The 17,539-nt window shown below is 29.9% G+C and overlaps 2 protein-coding genes and 1 long non-coding RNA gene across 7 annotated transcripts; 1 reads left to right on the plus strand and 2 right to left on the minus strand.

Annotated features, from left to right (window-relative positions):
- Nucleotides 1–34: 34 nt before the first annotated feature.
- Nucleotides 35–14,146, minus strand: LOC111415390 (anne boleyn). Of its 5 annotated transcripts, XM_071201046.1 has the most exons (7): nucleotides 13,164–13,703; nucleotides 8,959–9,268; nucleotides 7,374–8,881; nucleotides 7,134–7,319; nucleotides 4,008–4,962; nucleotides 117–1,564; nucleotides 35–55 (listed from the first exon to the last, which is right to left on the minus strand). In XM_071201046.1, exons 2-6 carry the CDS (start codon nucleotides 9,047–9,049, stop codon nucleotides 141–143), a joined length of 4,164 nt encoding a protein of 1,387 aa, XP_071057147.1. In that variant the 5' UTR covers nucleotides 9,050–9,268; nucleotides 13,164–13,703; the 3' UTR covers nucleotides 35–55; nucleotides 117–140. The 5 variants fall into 5 exon arrangements, with proteins under 5 accessions (XP_071057147.1, XP_022902836.2, XP_022902834.2 ...); XM_023047068.2 differs by lacking the exon at nucleotides 35–55 and having other exon boundaries at nucleotides 86–1,564; nucleotides 8,959–9,264; XM_023047066.2 differs by lacking the exon at nucleotides 35–55 and having other exon boundaries at nucleotides 86–1,564.
- A 202-nt stretch (nucleotides 14,147–14,348) lies between these two features.
- Nucleotides 14,349–15,074, plus strand: LOC111415392 (histone chaperone asf1). Its single transcript, XM_023047074.2, has 2 exons — nucleotides 14,349–14,557; nucleotides 14,615–15,074. The coding sequence occupies exons 1-2, from the start codon at nucleotides 14,449–14,451 to the stop codon at nucleotides 15,034–15,036; spliced, it is 531 nt and encodes a 176-aa protein (XP_022902842.1). The 5' UTR covers nucleotides 14,349–14,448; the 3' UTR covers nucleotides 15,037–15,074.
- A 286-nt stretch (nucleotides 15,075–15,360) lies between these two features.
- On the minus strand, nucleotides 15,361–16,344 carry LOC111415393 (uncharacterized). The gene is made up of 3 exons (XR_002706384.2): nucleotides 15,990–16,344; nucleotides 15,854–15,938; nucleotides 15,361–15,547 (listed from the first exon to the last, which is right to left on the minus strand). It is a non-coding gene; the product is annotated as an uncharacterized lncRNA (long non-coding RNA).
- Nucleotides 16,345–17,539: the final 1,195 nt, after the last annotated feature.

Here is a 17,539-nt window from a genome sequence, read left to right on the forward strand (position 1 = left end):
TCTCTGTCACTGTCACTACATTAAAATCTGTCAATTTTCCTAATATACAAAATCCCTAAAATCGAATTCAAAAATGTAAAGTTGATTTCTAATTTATACAAACATTTATTTATTACACCAATTATATTTAACAATAAATTTCACCTCTTCTCCAAATCGTTTAGTTCCAAATGATTCTTCATACCTTTATTAACCGGTTCTAAAACCTCAGGGGGGCTTCGACTCAACGCGTTAAAACTGGACCTCTCCTTCAACAAATCTAAGCCGTTCAACGAAATCGATCGATTATCCGCTTCCCCGTTCTCCAAAATAACATTTTCCTTCATTTTAAGCACTTTAAACGGCGTATTTTGGTGGCTCTTCGACCTCGTATTTCTACTTTGCTGATTATAATCCAAATTCAAACTAAAATCTAATTGATCCAAATCGCTGGTCGTCATAAAATGATCGGTTGTGCTCGAAAACAAGCTGGGGGTGTCGTATTCGCTCGTGTTGTCATCTGAAGGTGAAATAGGAGATGAGATTTGTTGGGTTAATAAGCTTTTTAGGATAGAATCGACTGGTTTTTCGGTTTCGATGACGATTTCTGTCGTGTATTGAGGAGTTGGGGTTAGGGGTGAGGCGGCCGAGCGGAAATTGGAGCTTAAAATGGGCCATTTCGTGTCTTTATCTAAATCGCGCTCGATTGCTAAATATTTCCGCTTCGATTTATTGATATCGTGGAATTTGTAGCGCAATCGCTTAAAAACTAATTTATCGACGATAAAAATTTCGACTAAAAGTGCTAAAACGAAGTTGATTAAGCCGTAAATTACTAAAAAGACGCGGAAATTAACATCGGAGGGGATGATTAACTCGAAACTATCTTTTAAGAAGTCTAAATTACAAAAAGCTAAATAAATAGAGAAAATAGTGACTAAAATCGTTGAGATGATCATCCCATAATTGGTGAAAATACTTTTCCGGTACGGTTTACCCTTGCTAAAAACAACGGCTAAAATGATATATTGGAAGCTTGATATTGTAAAAATTGCGTAATTTTCGTAACAACCGACGTCGTCTTTATGCGCGTCTTCGCTGGGTTGAAACGGGGTGAACCACGGTTGGCTTAATAAATGTAAATAACTCAAAACTTGGAACGATACCAATAAAATTAATTGCAACAACAACGACAACACCGGAGTGAAACTAATTAAGCTATTTAGGGGGGTTTCGGAGACTAAGGGGCCATCGTACGCTTCGGTCCTCCCAAAGAAAAACGCAACCACCGAAATAATAAATAAATCAATGTACAAAAATTCGATGTCGGTTAAATTTGAATCGATACTATACAAAATCATCACCGAAACGAATTGGCACAAACTATAAGACGCCATATATTTGAATATTCCAAAGCTGGTTACTAAAGCGGCGCGTCCTTCTCTGATCACGTTTAAAACGCAGGTTATGTCGGGGATTTTTGATGTAAAAGGGGATGCTACGGATGATTCGGCGTCGGAGAGGGATATCCCGGTGTGGGCCGCTTTTAAAGCGCCGCAATCGTTGGCTCCATCACCACACATTCCTAAAATACAAAGAAATTTATTTAAATCGAATCAAATTTGTGAAGCAACAATTTTGAATAAAGTTTAAACGTCAATGTGACATAAATTCAAAGTTACCAACTGTAACCAACTTCACAACAATTTGTCAAAAATAAATGACAATTTTATGAAACGACATATTTTTTTAATGAAAATTAATTAATTTATGCTTAAATCATACGAAGAAAGGGATTTGTTTACGTTTTATTAATGCCAAACCTTTAGAAAGTCCAAATTAAATAATTAAATTGAATTAATACTAGACCTAGAAACGCCATCTAGTAGTAAGAGACTGCAACGATGACTCATTACTCATAATTACAAGAATTTATATTAGATATGTCCGGTTCTTCTATTGACCATTTTGTACTTTCAAACATCAAAAGAAAAATGTTTTAATTAATTAACTAATTGAAAAATTACAAAAGCGGTTTCATAGTGTGGGAAATCGAAAATGCTTCAAAATGAGTCCAAACTCGATGTGTTTATCTTAAAAAATGGCGGAGATATTAAGATAATTAAAAAAAATCAAAATGGCGGCCATTTTGTTGATTATAACCTAACTTTTTTCTTGTTTTTATCGTAAATATGTCGTGTTTGGTATCAAATTAAATGGTTTTTAGTGTAGATTATGGATTAATCGATGAAATAATTTTAAAATTTTGATATAATTTTTTTAAATCATATTGCATTTGTTTTTAATAAAATAATCGTAAAGATAATTAAAAATGCTTTAAAATGAATCCAAACTCGACGTATTTATCTTAAAAAATGAGGGAGATACGAAAATTTAAAAAAAAAAACAAGATGGCGGCCATTTCGTTGTTCATAACCTAATTTTTCTAATTTTGATCGTAAGTATGTCGTGTTTGGTATCAAATTAAAGCATTTTTAATGTAGGTTACGAATTAACCATTAAAAAAATTATAAAATTTCGTGTTGCATATTTTAATGATACTAAATGCATTTCTAATAAAATCGTCGTAAGAATAATTAAAAATCGTTTAAAATGAGTCTAAACTCGACGTATTTATCTTAAATAATGAGGGAGATATGAAGAAAATTAAAAAAAAAACAAAATGGCGGCCATTTGGTTGATTATAACCTAACTTTTTTAATTTTTATCGTAAATATGTCGTGTTTGGTATCAAATTAAAGCATTTTTAATGCAGATTACGAATTAAACAATAAAAAAAATTTTAAATTTCGTGTTGCAAATTTTTTAATTATATTAAATGCATTTCTAATAAAATCGTCGTAAGAATAATTAAAAATCGTTTAAAATGAGTCTAAACTCGACGTATTTATCTTAAATAATGAGGGAGATATCAAGAAAAATAAAAAAAACAAAATGGCGGCCATTTGGTTGTTCATAACCTAACTTTTTTAATTTTGATCGTAAATATGTCGTGTTTGGTATCAAATTAAAGCATTTTTAATGCAGATTACGAATTAAACAATAAGAAAAATTTTAAATTTCGTGTTGCAAATTTTTTAATAATATTAAATGCATTTCTAATAAAATCGTCGTAAGCATAATTAAAAATCGTTTAAAATGAGTCTAAACTCGATGTATTTATCATAAAAAATGAAGGAGATATAAAGAAAATTAAAAAAAACAAAATGGCGGCCATTTGGTTGATTATAACCTTACTTTTTTAATTTTTATCGTAAATATGTCGTGTTTGGTATCAAATTAAAGCATTTTTAATGCAGATTACGAATTAAACAATAAAAAAATTTAAATTTCGTGTTGCAAATTTTTTAATGATATTAAATGCATTTCCAATAAAATCGTCGTAAGCATAATTAAAAATCGTTTAAAATGAGTCCAAACTCGACGTGTATATCTCGAAAAATGAGGGAAATATGAAGAAAAATAAAAAAAAATCAAAATGGCGGCCACTTTGTTGATTATAACCTAACTTTTTTAATTTTTATCGTAAATATGTCGTGTTTGGTATCAAATTAAAGCATTTTGAATGTAGATTACGAATTAATCAATAAAAAAATTATAAAATTTCGTGCTGCAAATTTTTTAATGATATTAAATGCATTTCTAATAAAATCGTCGTAAGCATAATTAAAAATCGTTTAAAATGAGTCCAAACTCGACGTATTTATCTTAAAAAATGAGGGAGATATAAAGAATATTAAAAAAAACAAAATGGCGGCCATTTGGTTGATTATAACCTAACTTTTTTAATTTTTATCGTAAATATGCCGTGTTTGGTATCAAATTAAAGCATTTTTAATGTAGATTACGAAAAAATTATAAAATTCTTTGATAATCTAGGGACCATATTTAAAAAGTTGTAAAGATAGTTTTGTTATAGCAACCAAAAGTAAACTAAACAGTATTATTTTCAATACAAATAATAATAAAAACCACCACTGACAAAATTAATTAAAAAAAGAACTTACCAACATAATACCCAATTCCTTGTAATTCCTGAACGAGTTGTTGCTTTTGATCAGGAGACATCCGGGCGAAAACGCTCCCACGAGTTACAAATTTCGGAATCAACTCCGCAAAATGCTCTTTAATCACCATCCAAACCTTTCCGGTTAACGCAAATCGATAATTATTATTAAATAAACTTTGTGGTTTCGAAACTTCATTTGTAATCGTCCCCATTTGTGACTCTAACGTATCCAAACTCTCGATGCTATTCGAATTGGATAATAAACTCAAATCGTTGTTACACTTAACGTTTTTAATCGCCGTTTGGAGCGTAAAAATTAATTTTGGATCTTGGCTCGTTTCGTCGACGTTGATCGCAATGACGCTTTGGTTTTCGGAGATTATCCCGCAATCTCTCGCTACGCTCAAAGCCGTTAACATGTTATCGCCGGTTACCATGACGATTTTAATTTTTGCCTCGTTTAACGTTTTGATCGATGGCTCAGTGTTGGGTTTTAAACGATTTTCCAAAACTATTAGCCCCAAAAGGGTCATATCGCGCTCTAAAACTTCCCTTTGCACCTTTTGGACTTTGGTGTAAGACATCTTTTTTAACTCCCGGTGAGCTAACGCGATCACTCGGTACCCTTCAACCGTGTAACTCTCGAGGACGTCGTGGAAATTTTTGGGAATCGTCTCAGCGTCGACGAAATTTAAAATCATCTCCGGCGAACCTTTGCAATAATACTCGTAGTTGCGGGCTCCTAATTTACGGATTATGACGCCCATTCGTTGGAGCGATGAGGAGAATGGAAATTCTTTGATCACGCCGATTTCGGTCTCAAATTCGCCTGGTGATATTAAAGAATTTTGAGATTTTTGCGGCGGTTTAAACACGGTGGGATAAATCACGTCGAATTTTGAATTGTCGGATATATCCGGTTCTTCTATTGACCATTTTGTACTTTCAAACATCTAAAAAAAAATGTTTTAATTAAGTAACTAATTAAAAAATTATAAAAAGGGTTTTATAGCGTGGGAAATCGAAAATGCTTCAAAATGAGTCCAAACTCGATGTGTTTATCTTAAAAAATGGCGGAGATATTAGGAGAATTAAAAAAAAACAAAATGGCGGCCATTTTGGTGATTATAACCTAACTTTTTTTATTTTTATGATAAAGAGGGCGTGTTTGGTATCAAATTAGAGGGTTTTCAGCGTAGATTACGAATTAATCGTTAAAAGATTTTTAAATTTTCGTGTTGCAATTTTGGAATAATATTAAATTCGTTTCTAATAAAATAGTCGTAAAGATAATTAAAAATGCTTTAAAATGAGTCCAAACTCGATGTGTTTATCTTTAAAAATGGGGGAGATATAAAGAAAATGAAAAAAAAAACAAAATGGCGGACATTTCGTTGATTATAACCTCACTTTTTTTATTTTTATCGTAAATAGGGCGTGTTTGGTATCAAATTAAAGGGTTTTTAATATAGATTACGAATTAATCGATACCAAAATTATAAAATTTCGTATCACAATTTTTAAATGATATTAAATGCATTTCTAATAAAATCGTCGTAAGCATAATTAAAAATCGTTTAAAATGAGTCCAAACTCGATGTATTTATCTTAAAAAATGAGGGTGATAGGAGGAATATTAAAAAAAATAAAATGGCGGATATTTCGTTTGATCATAACCTAACTTTTTTTTAATTTTATCGTAAATATGTCGTGTTTGGTATCAAATTAAAGCATTTTTAATGTAGATTACGAATTAATAGAAAAAAAATTAAAAATTTTGTGTTACAATTTTTTTTAATGATATTAAATGCATTTCTAATAAAATCGTCGTAAGCATAATTAAAAATCATTTAAAATGAGTCCAAACTCGATGTATTTATCTTAAAAAATGAGAGAAATATAAAGGAAATTTAAAAAACAAAATGGCGGACATTTCCTTTGATCATAACCTAACTTTTTTTTAATTTTATCGTAAATATGTCGTGTTTGGTATCAAATTAAAGCATTTTTAATGTAGATTACGAATTAATCAATAAAAAAATTATAAAAGTTCGTGTTACAATTTTTTTAATGATATTAAATACATTTCTAATAAAATCGTTGTAAGCATAATTAAAAATCGTTTAAAATGAGTCCAAACTCGATGTATTTATTTTAAAAAATGAGGGAGATATGAATGTTAAAAAAAACAAAATGGCGGCCATTTGGTTGATTATAACCTAACTTTCTTAATTTTTATCGTAAATATGTCGTGTTTGGTATCAAATTAAAGCAGTTTTAATGTAGATTACGAATTGATTAATAAAAAAATTATAAAATTTTGTATTACAATTTTTTTAATGATATTAAATGCATTTCTAATAAAATTGTCGTAAGCATAATTAAAAATCGTTTAAAACGAGTCCAAACTCGACGTATTTATCTTAAATAATGAGCGAGATATGAAGAAAATTAAAAAAAAACAAAATGGCGGCCATTTGGTTAATTATAACGTAACTTTTTTAATGTTTTTCGTAAATATGTCGTGTTTGGTATCAAATTAAAGCATTTTTGATGTAGATTACGAATTAATCAATAAAAAAAATTTTAATTTCGTGTTACTTTTTTTCTAATCATATTAAGTGCATTTCTAATAAATTCATCGTAAGCATAATTCTAAATCGTTCAAAATGAGCCCAAACTCGATGTTTTTATCTTAAAAAATGAGAGAAATATAAAGGAAATTTAAAAAACAAAATGGCGGACATTTCGTTTGATCATAACCTAACTTTTTTTTAATTTTATCGTAAATATGTCGTGTTTGGTATCAAATTAAAGCATTTTTAATGTAGATTACGAATTAATCAATAAAAAAATTAAAATTTCGTGTTACATTTTTTTTAGTGATATTATTACATTTCTAATAAAATCGTCATAAGGATAATTAAAAATCGTTTAAAATGAGTCCAAACTCGACGTATTTATCTTTAAAAATGGGGGAGATATGAAGAAAATTTAAAAAAAAACAAAATGGCGGCCATTTGGTTGATTATAACCTAACTTTTTTAATTTTGATCGTAAATATGTCGTGTTTGGTATCAAATTAAAGCATTTTTGGCGTAGATTACGAATCTAATTAGCTCACCTTTAAATCAAGCGGATCCCCGGTGATTTTTTTATTAATAATCGTTAGGGAGTGACACGAAACCAATCCACCCAACAACAAATCATTAGGGAGAGCCTCCACGTTTTTAACCGGCTTGACAAAGTGGTGATTTTCGACAGGAACGACGCAAAGCAGATCTAACCCATCTTCCGTTAAAGTCCCCGTCTAAAAAACACAAAAAAAATCAAATCTAAAATGACCAATAATTAATTAACTTACTTTATCGAAGCAAACGCAATCGATCGATCCCGCGACGTTAATCGCGCGGGGCGAGATGCAAAAAATTTGATTCTTTTGGAGCCGATTTTGCGCGTAATATCTCCCAACTGTCATCGCGGCCGGTAAAGCAGGTGGCACCACGATCGTTATTAAATCGCAAGCTTCAAACACTATATCCACCGTTGGGACTCCTCTCATAACCTTCGTTATGACGGTATAAATGAACCCAATTCCTGCGATGCAAGCTAATAACGCAACAAATCGATACGAATCCTTTTCAAATCGGAAATCGACCGGGGGAGGGTACAAAATGCTCCTCACCAAGCCTCCTTTCGCCGTTGAAAATCCCGTTCTTATTACAACGGCTAAAACTTTTTCTCCCCCGAAATATCTCGTTTGAATCACGTGAGTTCCGCAGAAAAGTGTGTGTCTTGCGTGTTCTTTAGGATCATAGTGGTAATTGGGTAAATTTGGGAAAGGTGTCTTTGTAACAGGAACTGATTCCCCGGTTAACATCGATTCATTAACGATGCAATTTCCGGTTAATAACAAAGCATCGCATTGCATCATGCACCCATCGCCGGGGATTTCTAAGATATCCCCAGGGACTAAATGACTCGTCGAAATCAATTCAGTTTCGAAACTTATTTGATCATCCCCCGAGGAAGTCGTTTGATTCGAAATTTTTTTCCGCAACACTTTGCAGATGTCGGAACTTTGAACGGTCGATTTCAAATTTCTTTGATTCCTCCTCGTTTGAATCACTGTCATCACGATTCCAAACGCCGACATCAATAAAATCGCCGCCGCGTAATAATAATAATTATCGACGAACCACAAAACGAAACTAAATAATTGGAAGATGTAGAACGGGTTAAGTACTTCTAAAAAAAGTAGGGTTAAGATCGGTTGCTCCTTCACCAAAATTTCGTTCGGCCCATAAACTAACCTCCGCATGAATTGTTCGTTTTTGCTTAACCCCTCTTTATTCGAATGGAAGATTTCCGCGGTTACATCGACGTCTAAACCCCGAAGCTTAACGAATTCGCTTTTTTGAGGGTGCCAAAAATACGTTACTTTTTTACAATCGAAAAGGAGTAATTTATCGATTTCTTTAAAAGCCCCATTTCCGAAATGTACCGAGAGTTGTAAATCGCAATCGAAATTGTTCTCTTTATCGAGTAAGTTGTCTCGTTTTTTGATTTTTTTTAATAAATCGCTTGTTAATACTTTAACCGGTTTGACGTGGTAAATTTTGTGCTTTTTGTTGTACAACTCGGTGATTAAGACGTATTCAGCTTCGGCTACTCGACACTGGATGGCGCGCGCCTTCAAATACCAATGCGGGACCCAATGGAAAACTAACCTCAATAATCCCGCGGTTATTAAAATTAAAAAATAAGTTATTGTTGATCGAATCGGAGATGTTTTGTACCCGCAAACGTCCATTTCGTCGTCTTGACCCGTGTTTAATCGCATTATAAAGCGGTGATGAAGTACTTGGTTATCTAAAAAATAAAAAAAATTGTTTTTTAGTTTCATTTTTTATTAATTAATCGAAATTAACGGTTTAAATTTGAGGAACCTTTTAATAATCCGGTTTCTTGTTCTCCAATAAGCTCCCTCGGTGGGTTTTGTGGGCAAAGAGCCCTCCATTTCTCCTTCAGGAACCCCATTTTTTTAATTAATTAATTAATTCACCACAACAAAGTTTATTTATTTATTTAATTTTAAGTTCTAAATAAAAATAACACTAAAAAATTGTTTATTTCACTTTCAATCTCTTCTCTTTGAATTTGAATCCTTAAATCCTTCCTAATCGTTTTCTTCTCCGACTCACGAAGCGAATTAACTCCTTCAATTTCGTTTTTTTTGTTTCAAAGATCTATTTCTACCTTTAAAAAATCCACAATTTTACTTTAAATCGTTTTAAACCCCATTTTTCCATCCAAAAACCAAATAAACGAACATCCGGTGCGCTCCTCAATCAACGAGATTGAAGAGCGACAAAAATACGATTATGTTTAAACGGTTTCGTTTCAAATAATATTATATCTAACGAGCCGCGCGTTTTATATTGAATTCGGTTCCCTAAAGTCCTTGCGGACTAATAAAGAAAAAAGGAGGCCTTTTTTAAAGAGAGACGGAGTTTTTAATTTTAATTTTATCATTTTTATTCTACTCCGAGTTTTGAATTTCGCTTATTTTGATTTATTACAACTTTTAAATGAGTCGGCGTAATTTTTTTTTGACGAAATTACTTCATAAACGTGTTCGGCGTTGGAAATGCTTTGAAATGAGCCCAAACTCGATGGGGTTAACTTTAAAATTGATTAAGATGGGAAAATTTTCAATTAAAAAAACAAGATGGCGGGGATTTTTAAAAAAATTGATAAAATGATTTAGAATCGGACAGAAAATTGAAAATCCTTTAAAATGAGTCCAAACTCGGTGGGGTTATCTTTAAAAATGGCGGAGATAAATGAGGAAAATACTTATCAAAGTCGGCCATTTTGTTTTTTAACTTTATTGAAAACATGTCGTGTTTGGTATCAAATTAAAGGATTTTTAATGTTGATGGATAATTAAAAAAAAAATATGTAAAAAATGTTGATTGAATAAAAACAAGATGGCGACGATGTCTAAAAATTTCAAAAAATGGTTTAGAATCGGAGGGGGAATAAGAAAATTGAAAATCCTTTAAAATAAGTCCAAACTCGGTGGGGTTATCTTTAAAAATGGCGGAGATAAATAAAAAAAATACCAATAAAAGTCGGCCATTTTGTTTTTTAACTTTATTGCAAATATATCGTGTTCGGTATCAAATTAAAGGATTTTTAATACTGATTGTTAATTTTAAAAAAAAAATTACTAAAAAAGTTGATTGAAAAAAATCAAGATGGCGGCGATTTTTTCAAAAATTTCAAAAAATTATTTAGAATCGGAGAGAGAATAAGTAAATTGAAAATCCTTTAAAATGAGACCAAACTCGGTGGGGTAATCTTTAAAAATGGTGGATATAAATGAGATAAATACTAATAAAAGTCGGCCATTTTGTTTTTTAACTTTATTGAAAATATGTCGTGTTTGGTATCAAATTAAAGGGTTTTTAATGCTGATTGTTAATTAAAAAATAAATATGCAAAAAAAGTTGATTGAATAAAAACAAGATGGCGGCGATGTCTAAAAATTTCAAAAAATGATTTAGAATCGGAGGGGGAATAAGAAAATTGAAAATCCTTTAAAATGAGTCCAAACTCGGTGGGGTTATCTTTAAAAATGGCGAAGATAAATGAGGAAAATACTTATCAAAGTCGGCCATTTTGTTTTTTGACTTTATTGAAAACATGTTGTGTTTGGTATCAAATTAAAGGATTTTTAATGTTGATGGTTAATTAAAAAAAATATGTAAAAAATGTTGATTGAATAAAAACAAGATGGCGGCGATGTCTAAAAATTTCAAAAAATGGTTTAAAATCGGAGGGGGAATAAGAAAATTGAAAATCCTTTAAAATAAGTCCAAACGCGGTGAGGTTATCTTTAAAAATGGCGGAGATAAATGAGGAAAATACTTATCAAAGTCGGCCATTTTGTTTTTTGACTTTATTGAAAACATGTCGTGTTTGGTATCAAATTAAAGGATTTTTAATGTTGATGGTTAATTAAAAAAAATATATAAAAAATGTTGATTGAATAAAAACAAGATGGCGGCGATGTCTAAAAATTTCAAAAAATGGTTTAGAATCGGAGGGGGAATGAGAAAATTGAAAATCCTTTAAAATAAGTCCAAACTCGGTGGGGTTATCTTTAAAAATGGCGGAGATAATTAAAAAAATACCAATAAAAGTCGGCCATTTTGTTTTTTAACTTTATTGAAAATACGTCGTGTTTGGTATCAAATTAAAGGGTTTTTAATGCTGATTGTTAATTACAAAAATAAATATGCAAAAAAAGTTGATTGAATAAAAACAAGATGGCGGCGATGTCTAAAAATTTCAAAAAATGATTTAGAATCGGAGAGAGATTAAGCAAATTGAAAATCCTTTAAAATGAGTCCAAACTCGGTGGGGTTATCTTAAAAAATGGCGGAAATAAGATAAAATTTTCAAAAAAATTGCGGCCATTTTGTTTTTTAACTTTACCGGAAATACGTCGTGTTTGGTATCAAATTGAAGGATTTTTGATACTGATTATTAATTTAAAAAAAAATTTGCTACAAATTATAATTGAAAAAAAACAAGATGGCGGCGATTTTTCAAAAAATTTCTAAAATGTCAATTGATATAGAATTGAAAAAAAAACCAAAAATCCCTTAAAATGAGTCTAACCGCAATGGGGTTATCTTCAAAAATGACGAAAATAACAAAAAAAAACTACCAAAAAGTAGCGGCCATTTTGTTTTTTATTTTTAACTAAAACATGTCGTGCTTGGTATCAAATTAAAGGATTTTTAATGCTGATTATCAATTTAACAAAAAAATATGCAAAAAATTTTAATTGAAAAAAAAACAAGATGGCAACAATGTTACTAAAAATATCAAAAAATTAAAAATGATTTAAAATTGAAAAGAAAACCAAAAATTATTTCAAACGAACCCAAACTCGATGTGGCTATCTTTAAAAATGGCGGAGATAACAAAGAAAAGCTACCCAAAAATGGCGGCCATTTTGTTTTTTATTTTTTATCGAAAATATGTCGTGTTTGGTATCAAATTAAAGAATTTCTTATCATCCTTAACAATTTCCTATTTTCAACGAGATTAAAGCAAAAAAGTGAAAATCGATTTTTTGACATTTGACATTTTACTCAAAATTTTTTGTTAGTTTTTAACGAAAATGCACCCTTTTGAGACTATAAAATCGTTTAAAAAAGATTAAAAATTAATTAAAACTGTACATATTTTAATTAAAAAAAAAAAAAAAAAAAAAACAAGATGGCGGTGATTTAACCTAACTTTTTTGTTTTTTAATCGAATTAGATCGTGTTTGGTATCAAATTAAAGGATTTTTCATCCTGCATAATAATTTCTCATTTTTATTGGATTTTATAGTAAAAAAATGAAGATCGATTTTTTTGACATTTGACATTTACCTCAAAATTATTTTATTTTTTAAGGAAAACGCATCATTTTGGGACACGAAAATCGTTTAACAAAGATTAAAACTTGATTAAAACGGTACATATTCTAATTAAAAAATAAAAAAAATAAGATGGCGGCGATTTAACCTAACTTTTTCGTTTTTGAATACAAGTATATCGTGTTTGGTATCAAATTAAAGGATTTTTCATCCTATATAATAATTTCCCATTTTCATTGAAGTTAAAGCAAAAAAATTAAAATCGATTTTTTGGCATTTGACGTTTAAACTTTTTTTAACGAAAACGCGGTGTTTAAAATCTAAGCTATTTTTAGAATGGAATTTAAAACATCGAATCTCTCCTTCTCTTTCTCTCGCTTGAAAGCAAAAAAATTTTGGCTCATTTTAGCCACTCGCGTTGGATTTTCCAAGGATAAACAAGGATCAAAGTGTGATTTCGATGATTCATTTTTTTTTCTAAGAACTAATACATTCATTGTAATTTCTTTGCGGTTTGGTTAACCTTGATTAAATTGAACCGATTCAATTTTTATCTTTTATTTGAACGTGTTAAAGCGTGTGCGAGCTTATCGGCTTAGATAACGAATGCAATTCAAGGTATTTTTAGTCACGGTGCGCAAAAAAGAAGAATTTTTTTTTAATTTTAGTTTCAAGATGGAAAAATGGCGGAGATTATTTTTAATTTTCTACCTTTTTCTTAGCGGCTATCAAATAACTATTAGAAGATGCTCGTATCCCAGCATAAAATTCAAACTGTGTCAGTCTCCGGGATCGTTCTTCGCTCTGTATCCAACTCTAGGACGATCAAATCCTGCGCTATCCAACACCTCCACCATCTTATTCGTGCACAAAAACGTGGTCTTGTTCTGCCTCAAACCGAATTTATAATCGTATTCAAATTCACCTTGTTGCATATTTTATCAAAAAAACACTGTTTTAATTTTAAAACACAAAAAAATCAAAACCTAACGTTCTTCGTCTTCAAATCAACAAAAAAACTTAATTCAACTCAACTTGAAAATCAGTCACAGGACTTCTAATGATCAATTGAAACATCAAATACGACTTATTCACCTTCATTTTTAAACGTAACCACTTTATTAACACAATCACTTTGTAAGTCACGAAGATAACCACTTAATATTCAAGCGAGCACGATGCAATCACGAAGAAAACGCGAGAATAAATGGATTTCGACTAGAAATGTCAAAATGACGTTTAACGGAAACGTCAATGCGAGTTAGCGCCATCTATTAATGAAGTGCCAATTCAACTTCTTATTTTATTTAATTTTTTTGGTTTATTAACATAATTAATAAGTTTGAATCAATAAATTTAATAAAAAAAAATGATTAAACTCACCCAACAAAGATTTTAAACCAATTCGGATTTGAAACGAGATTAAAACGAAATAATGCGTCTTTATCGTTTTATTAATAAAAATTTAATATGATTGTTGTTCATCTTTAAGTGGTTCTCCGATAATAATCGAAGCATTATCTGTATTCGTTTCATTTTAAATCCTTAATTTAAAAAAAAAATTACCTTAATTCAACAGATCCTGCTGCCATCTCTTTTCAAATTTGACACTTCTCTTAATTTATTTCATCACTTCTAATTGTTTAAATACACGATATTTATTGCAAAACTTAACAATTTGTTTTAGAAATGAAAGTTAACTCAACAGGTGATGATGATGTTGATGATGACGTGAGCACACCTTGAAAACTAAAAAATATTTAATCGCAACTTTATTATACCAAAATTATCTCATTGTATTTTTTTATTACTATCATCAAATTACGTGGTTAATTTTTGTCGTTAAATTATTATTAATAAATAAAAAGCGATTTTTATTATTTATTTTTAAATAAAAAATTAAATTTGACGTAAACGTCAAATGAAAAAGTGAGGTTAACCCGAAAATCCCGCGCTAAGTTTACCCCCTAAATGATAAACGCGGTGGTGTTTAACGATGGCTAAGGTTCAACTTTGTAATATAACGGTGATGGATAATCCGAGTGCTTTCTCGAATCCGTTTCAGTTCGAAATAACGTTCGAGTGCATCGAAGAATTAAAAGAAGGTGATTTAACCTCAATTTTTTTGATTTTTTTTGTTAATAACGTTTTTTTTTTTTTAGATTTAGAATGGAAAATGATTTATGTGGGTTCCGCGGAAAGTGAGGAGCACGACCAAGTTCTCGATTCGGTTTTCGTTGGGCCCATTCCTGAGGGAAAACACATGTTTGTGTTTCAAGCCGATCCACCGAACGTGCAAAGGATACCCGAAAACGATGCGATTGGTGTTACGGTTGTTTTGTTAACGTGTTCGTATAAAGGACAAGAGTTTATTAGGGTTGGTTATTTTATAAATAACGAGTATTACGATCCTGAGTTGAGGGAGAATTTACCGAGTCCACCTCAATTCGATAAAGTCGTTAGGAATATTTTGGCCTCCGAGCCGCGAGTAACTAGGTTTAAGATTAATTGGGAGGACCAATCTGGGGGGGTTATCGAAAATTCTGAAGAAAGTGCTAATACGGCTAGTTTGGAGTGTGTTTAATTTAATGTTGTCTAAAATATACTATTTTTTAAATTAAATTTGTTTGTTTATTTATTTTACACAATTAATTGACATTATAGTAATTAATAATTAAAATAGAGAGTTGAGAGAATAAAAATAAACATTAATCGGAAGGTATTTAATAAAATTATTGCATATCAAAGTAAAAATTGATTAATTCATTAAGAATCAAATCAAGGATATTAGTTTATTGTAATTATAATTTATGAGCCACAAATCGCATTTAAATAGCGATTGAGAGTTAAATAAGTAATTCTAACCTCACTTTTAAATTTGACATAATTATAATTTAATTTTTTAAAAAATTCTTTATTAAAAGATATTAAACCGACTTAAATATTATAATTAAGGTACTTATTAATTAGTTTAACGATAATTTGGAGCTTGATAACACTTATTTATCGATGAAAATCTCTTTCGTAGTTGCAAAGTTTTCACATCAAAATTCATAACGGAGGGTGAAATTTTCGTTCAAATCTTTTGGTTAATTCTGAAAGAAAAGAATAATAAATCGTTATTTGGGGAAATTCGAAGGAATAGGGTTGAATTTAATAAAATTGGTTTTATAACCTCAAAATAATAGGAATATTAAAAAATGGAAGATGCAAGGAAAAATTCAACCAATCAGAGAGAACCGATTTTCGTTTGTTTTAGTAAAATCCTATATAAGGGGTGAAATTTTCGGAGGAGGACAGTCGATTTTACAGCGTCTTAGCGTACACGTCGTTTTGTTAAAAAATTTGTTTTATAACCTCAAATTAATTAATTAATTCAAAGTGTATGGAAGAAAACTTACCCACAATAACATCCGTTCCTGTTATCAAGAAAAAGATCCCGATCCAGACACAACCAAGTTTCCCGTCCAAATTCTTCGTTTCATCCTAAACAAAACCAGATAAGTGATAACGATTAATATTTTATGTAATACTCACGTTTTTTGGAGAATTACAAAGTTCATTTCACACAACCTAAAAATTCTCTGATTAATAGGTTATGTTAACCTTACCTTTACTAACAATAAGACGTATATGCTCTGTGGCGCCATCTGTTAGAGATATTTTGAAATTATTCAGCTAAGAATCGAACCTATCTTTTGTGACAAATTTTAAAACATTTTATAGAAATTAAGAATATATCAAAACGACATTGACATTTCAAACCGGAAGTTGCTTATATCTCGAGTATAAGTTAAAGGATTTTTTCACGACGATTACAAATATGTCAAAATTGGGGTTGACATTTTACACCTGAAGTTAGTTATCACATAATAGACAAATGGGCAACTTCATGGTGCTCTTTAATGTCAACTTTAATTTTATTATTATTTTATATTATAATAAATGTTATTATATTTTATATTATTAATGTTATTTTGAAGTTTAAAACATCAATGTCGCAGGAAAAAATGCCATTTTGAAGTAGAAAGTGTCAACTTTACACTGATTTATGTCGTTTTTGTATTAAAAAAATAAAAGAACTAATACAAGACCTAAAAAACATTCAAGTGTTAATGTCAACTCTAATTTTCTTATTGTATTCGTAATCTTTATAAAATAATCTTTAAAATGAGTCCAAACATGACGCACTTATCTCAAAAAACAAAAAAGATAGAATAAAAAACATTAAACCCGAAGTTAGCAACAATTTAATTTTTAAATATTAATACCAACCTTAATTTTTGATTATTTTTTATTTTATATTTGTTTTTGTGACAAATTTTAACACATTTTATAAAAATTAAGAATACATCAAAATGACATTGACATTTCAAACCGGAAGTTGCTTATATCTCGAGTAATATTGGAATTAAACGTATCATGTTTGGGCTTATTTTAAAGGATTTTTCACGACGATTACAAATATGTCAAAATTGAGGTTGACATTTTTAACCGGAAGTTGACTATAACTTCATTAATATTGAAGATAAATATGTCGTGTTTGTACCCATTTTAAAGGATTTTTAATGAATATTACAAATATGTCAAAATTGAGGTTGACATTTTAAACCTGAAGTTATGAGAACTGACATTTGATAGATAAAAAATGACATTTGATAGATAAAAATGACATTTGACAGATTAGAATTAAATTTGTCATATAAATTATGACATTTGACAGATAAAAATTAAATTTGACATATAAAAAATGACATTTGATAGATAAAAACTGACATTTAACAGAGGAGAAATGATATTTGACAGATGAGAAATGACATTTGATAGATAAAAATGACATTTGACAGATATAAATTAAATTTGACATATAAAAAATGACATTTGACAGATGAGAAATGACGTTTGATAGATAAAAATGACATTTGACAGATAAGAAATTACATTTGATAGCTAAATATGACATTTAACAGATTAGAATTAAATTTTTCATATAAAAAATGACACTTTCCATATAAAAAATGACTTTGACAGATATAAATTAAATTTGTCATATAAAAAATGACATTTGATAGATGAGAAATGACGTT

This window comes from Onthophagus taurus, unplaced genomic scaffold (assembly GCF_036711975.1).
Source record: "Onthophagus taurus isolate NC unplaced genomic scaffold, IU_Otau_3.0 ScKx7SY_16, whole genome shotgun sequence".
NCBI lineage: Eukaryota > Metazoa > Arthropoda > Insecta > Coleoptera > Scarabaeidae > Onthophagus > Onthophagus taurus.

What these genes read in the sequence shown, in the direction of transcription:
- LOC111415390 (XM_071201046.1), bottom strand. Translation starts at nt 9,049, where the DNA reads ATGGGGTTCCTGAAGGAGAAATGGAGGGCTCTTTGCCCACAAAACCCA. An exon ending in AGAAACCGGATTATTAAAAG is followed by an intron (nt 8,882 to 8,958) that starts GTTCCTCAAATT and finishes TTTATTTTTTAG; the next exon opens with ATAACCAAGTACTTCATCAC. An exon ending in GGGATCCGCTTGATTTAAAG is followed by an intron (nt 4,963 to 7,133) that starts GTGAGCTAATTA and finishes ATTTTTTTTTAG; the next exon opens with ATGTTTGAAAGTACAAAATG.
- LOC111415392 (XM_023047074.2), top strand. Translation starts at nt 14,449, where the DNA reads ATGGCTAAGGTTCAACTTTGTAATATAACGGTGATGGATAATCCGAGT. An exon ending in CATCGAAGAATTAAAAGAAG is followed by an intron (nt 14,558 to 14,614) that starts GTGATTTAACCT and finishes TTTTTTTTTTAG; the next exon opens with ATTTAGAATGGAAAATGATT.